This window comes from Ammodytes marinus, assembly GCF_949987685.1.
Source record: "Ammodytes marinus genome assembly, chromosome: 20".
In the NCBI taxonomy this organism is placed as follows: domain Eukaryota; kingdom Metazoa; phylum Chordata; class Actinopteri; order Uranoscopiformes; family Ammodytidae; genus Ammodytes; species Ammodytes marinus.
In genome coordinates this window covers 6,477,659-6,495,330 of record NC_137224.1, presented here as the reverse complement: position 1 = coordinate 6,495,330, position 17,672 = coordinate 6,477,659, and the positions used below count along the sequence as shown (strand labels likewise).

At 39.7% G+C, this 17,672-nt stretch overlaps 1 protein-coding gene across 1 annotated transcript in view; it reads right to left on the bottom strand.

Moving 5' to 3' along the window:
- Positions 1–362: 362 nt before the first annotated feature.
- LOC307266704 (melanopsin-A-like) overlaps positions 363–17,672 on the bottom strand; it is a gene marked incomplete at both ends in the record, with an annotated part of 22,642 nt that continues 5,332 nt past the window's right edge. Inside the window, 10 exons of the mRNA XM_080048792.1 lie at positions 363–566; positions 3,482–3,553; positions 5,503–5,688; positions 6,151–6,322; positions 7,789–7,896; positions 10,158–10,319; positions 10,796–10,967; positions 12,543–12,746; positions 16,930–17,063; positions 17,416–17,552. Of these exons, the coding sequence (XP_079904918.1) occupies positions 363–566; positions 3,482–3,553; positions 5,503–5,688; positions 6,151–6,322; positions 7,789–7,896; positions 10,158–10,319; positions 10,796–10,967; positions 12,543–12,746; positions 16,930–17,063; positions 17,416–17,552 (1,551 nt within the window). The remainder of the gene's footprint in view (positions 567–3,481; positions 3,554–5,502; positions 5,689–6,150; positions 6,323–7,788; positions 7,897–10,157; positions 10,320–10,795; positions 10,968–12,542; positions 12,747–16,929; positions 17,064–17,415; positions 17,553–17,672) is intronic.

Sequence of the window (17,672 nt, the reverse complement as noted above, 5' to 3'; positions counted from 1 at the left end):
ACACACACACACACGTTGACTTACATCACTTTTAGGGACTTTACATATTCTTAAATTCACTTCCTAGAGACTTACCCTAACCGTAACTAGTACTTTCATAAACCTAACCCTAACCTTAACCACAGACTCAAAATGTTTACAAATTGAGGACACAGCTTTAGTCCCCAATCGCACAGGCGGTCCCTGATCAACTGATAAAATGTCTAGTGTGTGTCCCTGAAACACACACACGCACGCACGCACGCACGCACGCACGCACGCACACACACACACATACACACACACACACACACACACACACACACACACACACACACACACACACACACACACCTCTTATTTTGTTTTTTTTGGCCAGCTGTTCATGGCAATGCTGTCGTCTCCAGTGTGGCTATGTCAAAGGGCTCCTTGGCAACCGGGTTGTAGGATTTGGTCAGTTTGAGGTTGCCATGGAAACCTGGGGGACTATGCAATAAGGTCGGGGTGGAAATGGAGGTGACGATGACCGAAGACGAGGTCCTCTTACACGCAGTCCTCAGTCCTGACTCCGCCTTCACGTTGTCCAGCTGTGTGTGCGGATGAGACAGAGAGACAGAGAGAGACAGAGAGAGAGAGAGAGAGAGAGGACAGAGAGAGAGAGAGGGTCAGGTATTGTGACTGAGAATCGGCCGATAAGTCTGATGAGTGGGCGGCTGGATGGAGGTTAAGCAAGAGCATGAAATTGTTTCGACTGGTGCTGTGATCTGGATCAATACAACTCTCTTCTACTTAACCTGCTGCGGTGCAAGACATAAACAGTGCCAGCTGATCAGAGGCATTGATTGGTTTGATTGATGAATGGCCGTCCTACCGTGCCCATGATGAGGTGGGACTGTTCCTCACAGCTGGTCTTCTGAGAAGAATCAATAGATGTGCTCTTGAAGAGCCCAGTGCTCAATACACAGTAGCTGAGCAGTTTACGTAACTGATTTTTTTAAAAGGATACTACTGTGTTTTACTGCTAACTGTTGTAGTTTTGTAGTTTTAACCAAAATTTACACCAGTACAATTTTGATTATATTCAAAAGGTTAAAGGAATTCTTTGGGAATTTGGTAAATGTAAAGTGTTGTTTTACCTGGGTTAAGGTTAGGTGTTCTTTACCTGCTTGATTCCTTTGTTTGATTTAGACTTTGTTGTGGAGATGTTGTCAAATCTCAGTACACATCACACTTTGGTGAGTACACTGTTATCACAATATAATATAAATATCCCAATTCTGTATATTTTTTTTATTTTTTTTAAGTCTGTCCTTTTGCCTCAACGGAAGCAGCTTTAAACGCTATACTGATAAAGAAAAACTCATTTCTTGAACAAACTTTAAGTGTGAACCTCTTCTCTGTGAAGGGAAGCTCATTCCAACTTGGTTGATTCTTAGAACAATATTATTTTCATTTCTGTAGAGCAGGCAGTCAGTCAGTCAATATCGTCTTTGATGCAACTGTCAATCAAACTTTGCTGCTTTTGAGGGACATTCTCTAATAAATCACTTCACTCTTTTGCATAAAGAGCGGAAGGCTTTTCAAAACAGATTAGACAATCATTCGGCTGCTGAGTTAAGATGTGATCGGATAAGCAGAAGATGACAGGATCAAACTCCTACGCTTTTGATTTTCCACAAGGTCTTAATTAATATTGTCAGTGCAGCAGGAAATGCATGAAATTGGGACAGGATGGGTGATTGGATTGACTTGAGTGGGCAGGTTAAAAGAAAGGACGAGCTAAAGAGATATGCCATCCATTTCACAGTGTGTTACACTTACTTATAAAAGCATGCTATTTGAAATGTTGTAGAATCCTTTATAAGTATTGCTGGATGGGTGACATGCCTCTTAAAACACAAATGGCAACAACACCTGTGCGGGAAAAGTAAAGGCTTAGTGCAAGTGTTTATGGTGAACAAATCCCTTCAAAGTAATTTATCTCATTGACATTAATCACAGACGCTGATGTAGTGTAGCTTTGGATTCTGCTCCATAGAGCGATTAATGAAACATTCAAAGAGGGATTTTTAAATATCCATTATGTCGCACTGTGAGTGACACATTCCTTCATTACAATGAATATGGCCAGTCAAACAGAATACCAATACTAATGACAACACTTTTTAATATTTGAAAACATAGCAGCAGTTCTATGTTGCATATGATTCTCCCTTTGGTGTTATATATATTATTTGTCTTCTGATACATTGACTATGTCGTCAGTGTTAACACAACATGACCACCTTTCTGCTCCTTAAATCTGAAACTAAAACAAAGATTTCAATTTTAATTTAAATATCAAAAAATCAAATCAAAGTAAAATAAAATTATGATATTCTCTGAGATTAAAATGTTCAAATATATTAAAAATTCTGAGATTAAAGTGACACAATTATTCATTTTTTGTAAATAAATTACTTGATGTGTATTATGACTGCAGTGGATAACAATCTAATGACACTTAACAACCTTATTTAGCAATTAGAAAATAATGAGTGTGGTGTGAAGCGTGTTTTACAAGGACGGAGTGCGCATGTGCATCAGGGTAAGTGCAGCTTGTTCAAAGCTTAATATCATGTTAATGAAGACAACAGTCGGATGCAGGGACCACTGTCTTCTGTCTCCTCTCTCCTTTATCAAATGGAGCTAGTGTTCAGTGAAACCACAGCAATAAGCATCCAGACTTCTTAGAGACATTTCCCTAAATTGAGCCTATTCAGAAGAAAATAATTGCTGAGAAGATTTTTTTCTCACAATATTACCCATCTTCCTCAAATCCTTATTTTAAAAAAAAATTACACCAACAATGGCTCTAATTCACAGTCGTACAGTCTTAAACACGGTCTTGTTTCAAAGGAGAAGTGTTGATTTTTATGCAAAACAAAAATATTTATTGATGGATAAAGATAAAGTGTAATAGCAAGAAAGGTTTCTTTTAAAATAAGAAGAAACATTTCGTAAATACTGTACACTGTGAATACAACTCTGACAGTGAAGCTACAACAGTGAGTATTGGATACTTAAACTAAGTGCATCACTGTAACACCAGAATCAAGAACAAAAGAAAAAGGTACGGTTGTCAAGGGCATTCGCAGTATTGATTTTCAGAATCTTGCTATTAACCACTATACAGCTACTATAAACTACTTGACTGCAGCACAATAGGCTATACAAGATAATATGGCATAGAAGCTATCAATAAAGTAACAATGAGCTGAGAATAATAGACACAATGCCTTTCAAAGTAGTAAATGAAGAAGGTTCAACTAGTTTTTGGACAACAATGGAGGTCTATTTGGCACATACATAGACACTGGTTGTTAGATGAATAAATGTGTTATGGAATACATGTTTTAATGGGATTTGTTGATTTTTTTTTATACAAAAACAACAACAACAACAACAACAACAACACAGAGGCCACACCTACTGCAAAGAGCGAGAGGTGCACGACTCTTACAGTAGCAGGCAGATGTCTGGTTGGCTGCAGACTGATGTCCGACATGGAGATGGCTTCAGGCTCTGTCAGAGGCTGAACAGTACGCACATAAACAAAGCCATTTAGTCTTTCTTATATTGAAAAGACTGTGTGTACTATATGGGCCACTATAGGTCACATTCCTACAAAATACAGTTTACCTGCCTTTAAAGGTGGAGTCAGCGATTCTGGAGAATGCTGTTTGATTTAAAAATTGCTTTTTGTCAACATCAATGAATATCTCCTCACAATCCGCTCGCTACCTGTCCATACTGTGAGTGCCATAAAAAAAATCTGGTGTTAATACATAGCCTATGCTCTTTAAACGGGCATGTACACAAAGAGGCCCATCGTAGCAACATGCCAGTTTACAGTTTACATGGACTTCATGGATAAAGAGGCATCTACCTTTAAAAGTCTTGCATGTTGTTTCCTCTGATAGTTTCCAGATAATGCAGCTAACAATAAGATGTAGGCTACCAACAGCAATATGATTAGCATTAACACTAAAACCCATGTCGTCAATAAAAGTAATCAAAATAAATTCTTAAAGGTGTAATTTGACATATAGGAAATATGTTTATTCGCTTTAATGCCGAAAGTTAAAACAAGAAGATTGATATCCCTCTCATTTGTAGGAATAAAATATTCAGTATTTTAAATATTTTAAATAAATAAAAAATCTTTTAAAATTAAGGCCAAATAGACAAAAAAAAATATATAACAAAGTGAAAGTTATATCAATCACAAAGATGAATGAGAAACTAAAAGTAAATTTTTGTGTATTCTTAATTACACTATTTAAAAGAATACAAGGAGATTATAGACTAAAGTAATGTATAGTAGGCCCTATATGTTCATCCCTGTCCAGAGACGGAAGCAGATGATGTCAGACGACATGTGCAATACATTGAAACGTGGGGCTTCAGCATGTAAATTGTGGATTAAGTCTGAAACTCCCAGATTATTGGATTAGTCTCTGGGCCCTCTGTGAAGGGGTCCAGTGAACCTGACCTTTATGGCTGCACGCCTGTATGTGTGTCCTTTTGCACATGTGCGCTGTGTATGTGGGTTGCTTGTGTTTTTTTCTGTGAACTAAGACGATTAGAGAGAGATGGAAATGCTCCATGTAACGGATGTCCCACTTAGATTGACCCTTAATTTCCCATAACGCCTGATAACGCAATGCTTAGAAATGTCAGAAACATTCACCAAGAGTTTAAACAAGCCTCAATGCCTAGGTATGTGTATCAGTAACTAACCAATAGTGATTGAATCCCAGTCAAAGAACTTTTCAATAATTATGTAGTAGTTATTGAATAACTATATAGTAGTTACTATCTGGGTATAGTTACTGAATAACTATGTAGTACGTAATGCATAACTATGTAGTAGGTACTTTTGAAAAAACTTTAAAAAATAATTAAGTTGTTGGAATCGGAGCTACTGTATTTTCGCTGCAACCCCAATTTCTGTTATATATAATACTAAGAATGTAAACAATCTTATCTAGACTCCGAAGCAACATGGCAAGTGAGACTGAAACACTGAGATCACAAAATCAAACCATTTGGACGGGGGGTCTAAAACAACATGACTTGATCAGATTACACGTTAAGGAATCCTGCTCAGAACCCTGAGGAGCTTGGATTTATAAGCAGGCGCCAACACACATGATCTCATGGAGTTACTTTTTCACGATATGCCGAATATAGACATGACTTGTATTGGCTTTAACAGGCCTTCCAACAACACAACATGACCTCACATCTCAAGTTTAGGAAATGACTAAGATCAGCTTTGACGTAATGCCAAAACAGAAGCAAAACCTCCCATCAGAAACACGATAAAACTATTGTGAGAAAAGCTGAACTGAGCCCAAAATGACACTCTATATCTCATTGTGATGACATGTATCCGACAAAAACTTTCAGTGTAACACACAATAGTGCATATTCTAGTGCGTAACAATATGTTGACACAAGCCAGGACTCAGTACTCACTCTGATTTGCGAGAGGATACATATGGCTGGGTCAGTGGGGTTGTGGGCGGCGGTTTTCTCAAACTCTCCTGTGTGGTGACCTCTCACCTTTGACCTCTGGCTGGCGTGGCGCACCTGTTTGCCATCACTGGACAGGTGACGACAGACAGGCGTCCGAGACGATTCCTCCGTGTCAGAGATGCGAGCCTGGGACACACAAGAAAGAAAAAAACTTTATTGAAAAAAATGGCTGCGTTCAAAATCGCATACTCTTTCTTATTTCTATTCCAACATACTACATCCGACCATAAAAATAATCTAGTTGGCATGTAGTATGCATACTATTGGGAAACTATTTTACAGATTTATTTCATCATATCATTGCGCCTTGATCTTGCGTCTCGCTTTTATATCCGTCGCATCCCTAGTTTTCATACGTAGGCTCCGTCGAAGTGATGTCACTTCCGGTGCGTACTGGATTGTGGGTCAGAATCGCCCAAAATAGCATGCTGATTTCAACACTAAAAGATCTCGGCCGAATGTAGTAGTAGACATCCTGGTATTTTTTTAGCATACTAAATCTGACCACGAGAATTGGAACATCCTAAATATTTTTTCTACCATACTTAATAGCAGAAAGTATGGGTATAGGGCAAGAGTTGCACTCACTGATTCGCTGTCCGATATAGAGGAGTTGCGGGGCTTGCTGGGGCCTTTGTACTCCGAGTGGCTGGTGAGGGTGGATCGGCGGGAGGACTGGAAGCTGCTGCTGCTGAAGCGGTCTCTGCCAGTCACACACAGCAACACCCCCAGGTAGGGAATGTACTTGCTGAGCGCTGACCTAAAGGGTGAGAGAGAGATTGACAGAGACATTCATATCCATTATTGAAGTAATTTTATTATATGAGAGCAAAGTTGAGGGCCCTCTGACATCCCTGAATGCCGAGTTGAATAAGAGCAATTTCATATTTTTAATTAAGGTTTCTAAAGATTTAAAAAAGCAATCAAATTCTATACATACATTAATGTATTTGTAATTATATAGCTCTGGATTGCCAAAAGGAGAAGAAAAATGGAGTAAAGGTCGCTCAGCCAGCAGATTAAGCCTGCACAATTAGAAACCATTTACACTGTAGACTATGATGTAACTGATGTGCACGCTTTCCTTCAAAATGTAATTAGTTGTGTGAGTTTATGTATGTTTAATGTTCTATTTATTGTATTCTGAACTGAACAGAAGCCCTGAACCCAAGACACATTCATCATACATTAACATTAAAGTATACTCTATTCATCATTCTTCATGCTTAACAGAGTATATTTTTAAGGTTTGGATATTAAAAGGTTAAAAATGGCCACTTAAGATTCAGCCCATGCATGCTCAAGCTTCTACTTTTGCTTTTCCCTCCCTTTCTACGTAAAGAATACATATTCATTAGGTATATTAGCATAGATAAGCTGCCTTCTTGTACGTGGAGTGTACACATCGTTTTGCTTTAGTAGCAGCGTCAACATAAGTGGAATTAAGGACTTTTAATTGATTTAATATTAATATTTATTTAAAATCAACAAATGCCATCGCCAGCTGATGCCTGCTGAAATCAAAGATGATGTGCCCATAGATTAAGAGTGTGCTCCACCAAAAGGTCAGTGGCATGTTGGCAGTGATTAGCAGGTGGCAGATAATCTTGCCACAGAGGGACCAGAAACTAAAATAGATAATTGATTTTTTGCCATAAAACACACACACACACACACACACACACACACACACACACACACACACACACACACACACACACACACACACACACACACACACACACACACACACGAGAAAATTGTCAAAAAAGAAAAAAAAATTCTACCAAGTAGGGAAGATTAATACCAATAATTGGACACACTTTCAGACCAAAATAATAATAATTCAATATATACTTGAGAGGGGGGAAATTACATTGCCATGGAAGCAGAAAAAACATGTCAAAGCATTTCACAGCCTGAAGGTAAGAACAGATGAAACATGACTGAGCTACTAAAATCGTCCTCCTGTTTTGGATTTACAATTTTCTACGGTTCTCACTGATAACATCATCTTTGAAAGAATAATGGATTACATTTGACATAATAAACCTCATACAAAATGCTTCGGCTATGCTGCATTTAATTCTGGTCACGCAATTAAAGCAAAGCTGCACTTGAAAAAGAATGAGATAGACCTCGGGGGAATCTTAAATTCAGTATAATATTATTTCCATGCCATTAATCTAACCTGCTGTAAACTTCCCACTAAAGTGTTTGTCCTACCTGTATTTGGGGTGTGTTATGGCATATATGATGGGGTTGTAAATGGCAGATGCCTTTGCGATGACGGCAGGAACAGAGTTCATATACGGGGTTAGCAAATCGGCATACCTGAGAGACACATGAGAGAGGAAGAAAAATGAGAGGAGGAAATGAGATCCATTCATTTGACAAGGGCAGCAGTGGGTAAGTACAGGATTAATGTAGAGACACACTGGGAGTTGGACACACAGTCCAACCTTCATTTAATGTTACTGCTTAAACCTTTGTGGAAAAAAGTCCTTTTTTTCACTGACTTCATTATGACGTTCTGCCTTTTGGCTCACCATATCAAATCAAAATGCCTTTCTTGTCGTAGATAATAACCCATTATTTTAAAATTAAAATTGATTTGATATGTTGACCCTAACATTCGGTTTGGAAAAATAAGTATATCATGTTCAAAAAGCAATTATATTTTGTCTTAAGAACTACAAGTCCATAAAATTCGTTTTGTACATTTTATAGCTCTAATCCGTGCAGACATTCTTTCTTTTTTTATACCGTTATATAGCTTTTATTTATTTTTATTTTTTTTGTTTATTTGTCTCTGATTTATGGATGTGACCAATTTGAAAAAATGTAGGATAATGAGCAACAGCTTTCATTGGAACAACTTTACTATCAGATAAATTGCCGTCATTAAAACTACGATGAGGTCTAGGGATGATGCAACACAGATTCTTTGGCAGAAACTATAGCCGTTAACAACACCGATACATTATCACCTTATAAAGTTGGTTTAGCTGCTTGTTAGCAAAGTTGCCCATTTATACATCTTGCCCATATGGAGCTACATTAACAGTCATTTGGAGCTGTGTTTCCAGCCACCTGGTGTTTGTAAGTCCAGTATTTACTTTCTTTCATCTCTGTTTGTTCGCCATCAACTCCTCAGGGAAATATTTGGCTCTTCAGCCACTAAACGCTCCTCTATGTTCACAGGCAAGCTGTGTCTGTTAGCTGTTTGGTGCTGAGCTGGTAGTGTAGACTGGGGGTTTCTACAGTTGTTTCGCTAAAGGTAGAGTCTCTCTGGAGAAAGCTTGTAGTCAAAATCACTTTAAAAAATCCAGTGTTATTACACAGCTTAAGCGGGTATGTTGCTAGCTATGCGGTGGGCCCCCTTTGTTCACATATCCTTTGTTTATATACCAGTTTACAGAACCTAGGCTGTGTATTATTATCACAGGATTTGTTTTTTTACATCATGCACACACAGTATGGACAGGTAGAGGATTGTGAGGAGATATTCACTGATTTTGACAACAACCATTCTCCAGAATCACTGATTCCACATTTAAGACATGGAGCCTGCTTTGGCAGAAGAGAACCTTTATGAGAGAGGTGAAAGTGAAAAAAAAACTGTAAAGTTTTGAGCTGGACAGAAGAACAATGAACTGCAACTCGCTATAAAGCTCCATAAAGCCAAGGGGAGATGCAGACTCAGGGTGATAGTTCCATCCACCCTTAACAACTCGGCCTATTTCACATTGTCATCGTCTATAAGTGCATTATCAGGTATACTGAATGTTTGATGTGGACTAGTATAGCTCTCCCAGGATCTTCACTGCTGCTCAGGTGACTGTAAAACCATTTGCTCTCAATGTGGTTGAATCATCAGGATTATACACTCCCACTTTACATGCAGGTGGTGTGAGGTCAGTGCATGCTTCATCAAGCTTCTTTGAGATAACAGGCAGGTAATCCTTATGTACATTCAGATGGAAGCAATGTGAATGTTTGTCATGCTTCAAATTGGAAAAGTCACTGGATAGTCTTATCTTTGCTAAACCTGCCGCCACTACAACCCCTTGCCTGGTTAGAATAGAGTGATAGATTGGGCTGCTTTACTAGCATTTTTAAAGGTGCACTATGCAGTTTCAGGAAAGGGCAGGGGATTAGTTTACATTTGCAGAGCCTGCAGTGAGTTCAGAAAATCAAATTGATCTACTTATTAATTCTTAGTATTGAATAATCATAAATCAGAACTAAAATATTTTGAGGAACCTGGGACCTGGAAAGACTAGAATATTGTAAACCAAACTGTGGGCCCTGCTGCTGTAAACAACAACAGGTAAACAGTAACTTTTCAGGAAGCTTTCTAACTTCAAACAGTGTTCCAGGAAACACATTTTCCTGTGAGGAACGTTTGTTTATTCAGTTATGATATTAAGGACAATGTTCACTTCTCTGACACACCCAAAGTTACATATTGCACCTTTAACCCTAAACTACCAGAACTGCTTAAAAAACAAAGTGCTTTGCTGAAGATTATTTTGACATCACTTATCGATAAAAAACAATCTGAAGAAGTTCACACACACATACACACCTACCCGGCCAATGCAGTGAGCGCGGCACAAGAGTAAGGGGCCCAGGAGATGACAAATAGCAGGATGACGATGAGCGCGATCTTGGCCATCTTCCATTCACTCTTCATCTTATTGTACCTCTTGCCAGAGTTTCTGGTTCCCTCAGAGTTGATCTTTGATATCGCTCTGTCAAACACAGACAAAATCACCATAGTTATGATGATACTCAAACTGTATCTAATCACTGTTGTTATCAAAAGACCATGTTATATTAGATAACATTTGCCATTTCCATTTCTTCTAGCGTATTTGATCATTCACTTAGAGGACTAAATTAATAGATTTTGTCAGGTCTTGGTCACCTACACTGCCAGCGCCCGCCCACACAGGCAGCCTTTGTGTTCAGGTTGAGCAAGACATCAATGGAAATCAATAGGGAAAACCCAGACACATCCTAAATCAACAAGAAGTCACCATCACACACACAGCAGCGTCTTTGTCAACCACGTCTTTAATCGATGCGCGTGGGAGCAACATTGAACAAGAGCTTCACTTAACGTAAACAGCGTTCGTGTGTGTGTGTGTGTGTGTGTGTGTGTGTGTGTGTGTGTGGTGTGTGTGCGTGCGTGCGTGTGTATGTGCGTGTGTGTGGGTCTACTTACCGTGTGGCGTGTCGAATGGCTCTGAAGATGCAGCAGTAGCTGAAGATGATGATGGAAAGGGGGATGAAGAAGACAAAGGTGAAGAGCAGCAGTGTGTAGGAGCGGACAGAGGGCGTGAACGTCATGTAGTCCCAGGAGCACGATGTCATCAGCCCCTCAGGGACGTAGGCACCTGTGGGAGAACACACTTTAGCTTACAGGCTGCATCCCACGACCACAAAGTCATGAAGAAGTGACAATGCACTATTGTTACAGTAACGTCAGGTTTTGTATTGTATAACCTCCATATTCTTATTCGTCTAAAAGACCTTGACCAAACTGCATCGTTATTGTGAACATACTGTATCTACCCTGGCAATCGTTTTAACCTTAATAGCCAGACAGAGTAAACTTTCACGTAATAGGCCTATATTATTATTTGACAACAGTTGGAGCAGTATGTCACATTTTAAACAAGGCCAAACAAACACTGCTTTTTAACATCTCTACCAACGTTTATGGCTATGTGCTAAACACACATTTATGAAGTATTCCGTTCTACAAAATGCTACACCACCAGTCCAGTTTAGACTTAAATACATGATTTTGGGGCCTAAGTGACACACAAGCCCTATCCATATCAGAGAAACAGCAGCACTCTCTGGGTGTTTCTGATGTGAAACATAACAATCACAGCGTGTTTGGTATGCAAACCGCAGGCGGCTTCTATAGGGGACGGCATACTTCACTGCACACAAGGTCCACAAAAGAACACATGCACATAGAAACACACTGCTGTGTCTTTGCCTGTACACATTGAACACATATAACGTCTTAACATGCTATTGCAGCAGGCTTTAAAAAACACTATATCTCCACTCCATTACTTCAGACACGGAGGGAAGCCATACGTCACTTTTATTACAATGTTGTGTGAAGTGTTTGTGGCAGTGGGGTTTCAAAACCCTGAGAGATTATGTTGTATAAAACGGCCACAGCAGCAGAGTGTACAGTATGCAAGGTGCAGTAATTAGACTGAGCCTACCAGGATATGAGTCTTTTCAGTAAAAATGTAGTTTCGGTTAGAATCAAAGTAAAACGTTCGGCCCGATCTCTCTGTTAAGTGGAAGTAGAGGTAAAACATAAATAAAGACAGCCTATTAAATGGCTAACGACTATTCATGTGAAAATCTGATTAATCCAAACAATTTCTACATTACTTTTAATCTTTGCATTGACTTTGCAATTATTCAATCAATTTTAATCCAGAACTATGTTTGAATTACAGAAAAAGGGGGGGGGATTAGTTACATTATGTGAACAACAAAGATTAATTTTCATTCCTTTGGAAGGCTGATTTTATTTTAAATATATTTGGCATGTTAGGGGGCGCCCTTAGGTCAGTTGGTAAGGCGTCCCCCCCATGGGCCTAGGCCAGCAGCGGACCCGGGTTCGATTCCAGCCCGCGGTCGTTCTCTGCATGTCACTCCCCTCTCTGCCCCATTTCAACTCTGTCTCTACACTATCAATAAAGCATAAAAATGCCAAAAAAATATCTTAATTTTCTTTTATATATATTTGGCATGTTTAAAAAAAGGCAAAGTCAGATCTAGTTGACATAGTAAAACAACTTTCAGCAGGAATTTGACTCTCTGACACAAATAATAAAACAATGAGGGAGAAAAGTATTAAGACAGTGCTGAACAAACTGAATCACAATGATCAATATTGACTGTGCTTCCAGGTCGAGGAGTGCACTTGTACTCACTCCAGCCAAAGAAGGGGGGCAGGCTCCAGCCCATGGAGTAGACCCAGGCACAAGCCACTATGCCCAGGGCCTTCTTGCGAGACATGGCCCCCAGGGAAGCCAGAGGCCTGGTAATCACCACATACCGGTCCACTGCAATCACCATTAGCGTCATCATGCTGCAGATACCAAACAGTGCTCCACAGAAGGCGTACAACTCACAGCCTGGAGAAGGAAAGAAGTAGTTTACAACCATGGGCAGTAACATGGGAAAGGATTCCTTTTTTTATGCTGGAGCTACACTTCGGAATAGGTTACCGGGAACACTCAAGGTAGACAGGAATTTAGGCAGTTTTAAAAAGGCCCTGAAAAAATAGCTTAGACGCCATAATTAGGCTTGTCTAATGGTGGTCATTGTTATGTGTGTGTTTTTTATGTATTGTGTACATTTTGTGTATGTTTATGTATAGGGACCACAATGGAAATAAGCCTTCGGGCTTTTTTGTGTTTTTATCCCTGGATTTTTATGTATTTTAAATGTAACAGAGTGCTGTTCTTGTTTTTATATATGACATGGTCAAAATAAAATCAATCAATCAATCAATCAATCAATCAACTGTCTGGACAAGTGCTGGGTACAGACTGTGCAGCTCTTGAACATCAGCTGGAAATGCTGTAGCTGATTGTGGGAATGTTGGTGCTGTTTTGTCAAGTGATCCTCTGACTGCCAAATCAGATTTATTGTATGCTAATAATATCTTTGTGACTGCTGGATGTGTGTATGGATAAGCAACAAGCTTCCCATATTAACTGAAAATGGATTTTCTTTGGTACATTTTAATTTGTTTTCCTCTGCCTCAGAGTGACCAAAAAACCAACAATAATTGCAGGTTTAACTCTGCCCTCTGGTCACTTAGTTTGTTTAAAAAATCTTAGAATGCTCTAGACTTGTATCTGCAATTGTTAAAGGTGCTGTAAGCGGAATGGTTCTTTTAGCTAACTTCCTGTCAGTTACTGCAGTTAGCAGTCCCCTCGCTCGTCCCTACGTCACCACATTAATGCACTGCGGTCTTCAAGCAGCAAGTTATCTAGCATCATCTCAGATCCATAAGTGTGATAAAACATGATAAAAACCATCAAAACAGACATTGGGAAGGATTTTTACCTGCTCCGCCATTGTAGGCGCATAAACATTCACCCAGTTGCTCTGGCGTGCACCGGCAGTGAGACCATGAGTGAGACTGGTGTCGGTTTGTAGCGTTCTCTCTTGTGATTGGACAAAGATTTCGGGATCTTCCAATAAGTTTATTTGCCGATTTCATGCAGAGCAGCTGACTGAGAGATCGGCTTTATGAAACGCGCACATTATGTAAGTGATCACTGTATGAATAAAGAGCAATTTAACACTTATATTAACATGAGTAAACCGCTTACTTCACCTTGAAGATACAGAAAGACTCCTATATTGCATTCACTGTCTGACTTTCTGTCTGTACATATCCCTTTTATTTCCTAGCAGACTTCTTACATTCCTACTTATTATACATTTTTCCATTGTACACATGCCAATTCAATCCTCCGAGACAGCAGCCATGGTTGTCTTCAGCCTTGTTAAGGCATCTGCAATTTGTACTTTCTTTTCACTATGTTGTGATTGTTAAAGCAATAGTGCTCCCGCATGGATTTTATTCTTTCTGCTGTACCTCCAGGTTTTCTCTCAGCAGTACAACAATCAATAGCTGAAACATTTCTCGGGCGCTTCTTGAGATTTTTCTGAGCTCCTGCGGCAGTGGCGGGGGGCGACACCAGTTTGTAAATGCTGTCATACTGAGAAATACAGCAAGATTTGTGTGGAGCTGATAATCCACTTTGTTTCAACTCATTTGGCAATGACCTGAATGTAACCGACATTCAATTAAATAAAAAATGTTACGCTATACTATAGCTTTAACAAAATCTGTTCTAGTTGAAAAAGCAATTTTTATTTTATTTTAATGCAGCATACGATTGAATGAAGATGCAGGGGAATTGTACCCTGGAAATTCAGACCCGCCTCTAGCAAGTTTAAATTCGCTCCACAGCGCAGATGTGGGAATAAGCAAATAAATAAAAGGGAGGATACGAGGCAGGGAGGAGGAGAGTAGAGGCGTAGAGGGAATGGAAAAGAGATGGAATATGGTAAAAAACAGAATTGGAAGGACAGCAGGGTGATAGATGAGTTAGGTGACGACAAGTAGCGGCACAATAAAAGATACATGAATGAGAGATAGAAGATAAATATAGGAGGGAAACAGGGACAGACTGAAAAAGTGTGGCATGTACAATCAGCATACATTATTTGGTAATTAAATATTTAATAGATGTTGAACACTACACTAATAACAATCTGACACACTTTGCCCGGTTTACTTGAGAGACTATCACTTATAATATGCCTCTTCTTCTTTCCAGGCGAGGTGCTGTTCTCCATGGAGTCCATTGTTATGCTAAATGTATCTATTATGCATGAAAAGATATCTCATACACCCATTATGCACAAGCCTATACAAACAAAGAAGCAGCCACACTACACTACTACACCACACACTGACATAAAAACACTCAATTGTCCCTTTATCAGCCTCTGTGCCTTCAGGCCGCCAGAGCGCGATCACCCCCGACCCGTCACACATCATGTAGTGTAGCTGCAGTGCCAAGACATTCAAAATCTGAAGTGATTCGCCTGCGTGAAAAAAACAAACTCAAACTAATTCTGCCCAGGTAATACGATATGCGTCAGTCACAACGCTTGTACATCCACGTCCTAACCGTCTGTGTATGTGTGTGTGTGTGTGTGTGTGTGTGTGTGTGTGTGTGTGTGTGTGTGTGTGTGTGTGTGTGTGTGTGTTTGACAGCCCTTGTTAAGTTACCGCAGCTAATGAAGTCCACATTTGGCTCCCAAAGAAAAGCAGATGCTCTCCAGAGAGGAACATTGTTTCAAAGTCCTGGGGGCATTTTTTTTTTCCAAGATCAAGATAACTTAGTACTTTTAAAATATCTCATAAATAGAAAAGGCCATTTCATATGTTCCTGCAAAGTTTTTAGGCGCACATCCTTTGAGGAAGTATTAATCCATAAGCGCCTTGCTCTGCAGTACACCGTTTTTAATCACGTTTTTTAATCAAGATCAGGCATCATGAAAAAAACAGTGGAACAGCACATGAGTTTGATTTTAAAAAGTCTAAATACTGCAAACGTATTTTTACGATTTGCTTAGGTGGAAAAGTTTGTGTATTTATAGAAAAAATGAAAAGCTAGCGATTTGTTATTAAAACAGACGTAATGAAAGATAAGATGACGAATATGAAGCCTTTGACGGAAATGTCACACGTCAGGGATGAAAACATCAGATCTTTGTGGAGCGATGAGGAGCGTCACCAACACTTTTGAGCGATTTAAAGCTATAGTGTGTAACTTCTGTCGCCCCCATGAGGAATTCAGAGTGACTGTCGGCCCATTTACATGAGGTAAGCCTTTCGGTCATCATGCATCGATTTGATTCCCTCTGCCCAGTTTTTTTCTTCGCAGTAGAATAAACAACTGTAACATTTAATGGGCTCTTCTTGGCCTGCTGCGCCAGTGTCAGGGGGCGACACCAGTTTGTAATCGATAGAGTTTTGTGGAGCTCATCGGCCTAATCAATTTTGTGTCAACTCGTTTGGCAATGGGTTGAATGCAACCAACATTCATTTATATGAAAAAAGTGACGCACTATAGCTTTTATCAAATTGGTCAAACTCCTCTCATAATCATACCCTTTTCACATATTCTATTTTACTTTGATAGTATGTCATTTTACAGACGCTGAGGAGGCGCTAACTGCAATGCAATGTTAGAAAAACACCTTGACCTCTGTAATAATGTTTCTCTCCCTTTGTGTGTAATGAAGAGATTGGCAGAAGGAAACAAAGAGAAATGTTATTTAAGTGAAAAGAGAGTGTGAGAGAGGGAGAGAGAGAGAGAGAGACCTTTTGAAGAAAAAGATTTGACAGTCATCAAGGTCAGGACAACTACTGAAGAAAAACACAACGCTCCGAGTATCAGTGTTTGATCAGTGGTGTGTGCGTCTTTTAGCACCACCCTCTGTCATCTTTGTTCCCAGTAGAATTCACCCTGATTTAAATGCGTTCATGTAAAACACAGTATGCATTCTACCTTACCCTTTGTAATAGATGGGATTAAGATACCGAAGAGCCTTTGGGGCTGCCTTTTGCAATGTGGCATAAAAACAGTGATAGATGATGGCAGTGCGTGTGTGTGTGTGTGTGTGTGTGTGTGTGTGTGTGTGTGTGTGTGTGTGTGTGTGTGTGTGTGTGTGTGGAAATATAACTAATGTGATTTTGTGTTTCAACTTATGTGCTTATTTTACCTTTTTTTCCAAAGATCCATCGCTTGTGCATACTGGTGGTGAAGAAGATGGGTGTCTGCGTGGCACACATGAGGAAGTCTGTGATTGCCAGATTAATGATGAAAAAGTTGGATGGTGTCCGCAAGCTCCGGCTCCTGCGCGCGCACACACACACACACACACACACACACACACACACACACACACACACACACACACACACACACACACACACACACACACACACACACACACACACACACACACACACACACACACACGCACACACACATAAAACAATTATTGTCATTAAAGATCTCCTATTATCAGTGGCGTGCAGAGACATTTTGGGGGGCAGGTGCTCATTGCAAAAGAAGGGCACTTTTTGCAGCATAACAACAAGGCATACAGCTACAAGTTCTGCAGGCAATTGGGAATCTCTGAGCCAAATAACACAATATGAATAAATCAGACATCTTAAAATCACAGAGTGCAAAAAGAAAGTACCTGCAGAAAGCATACATGACTAGGACGTTTCCCAACATGCCTGTGATGCCCACAAACAGGATGACTATACCGATGGTGTAGTGGGCGTGGTCTGGGACGTCCACTGTGGGAAATGGATAGCTTGGACCCATGGAACCCTTGGAACAGGAAAACAGGAAGGAATGGGTTCATTTGTGTAATCAGATTCATGAAACTGAAAAATTCATATTAATTGCAGACCAATTCTTATTATTATGTTAGTACCTCATCTTAATCTA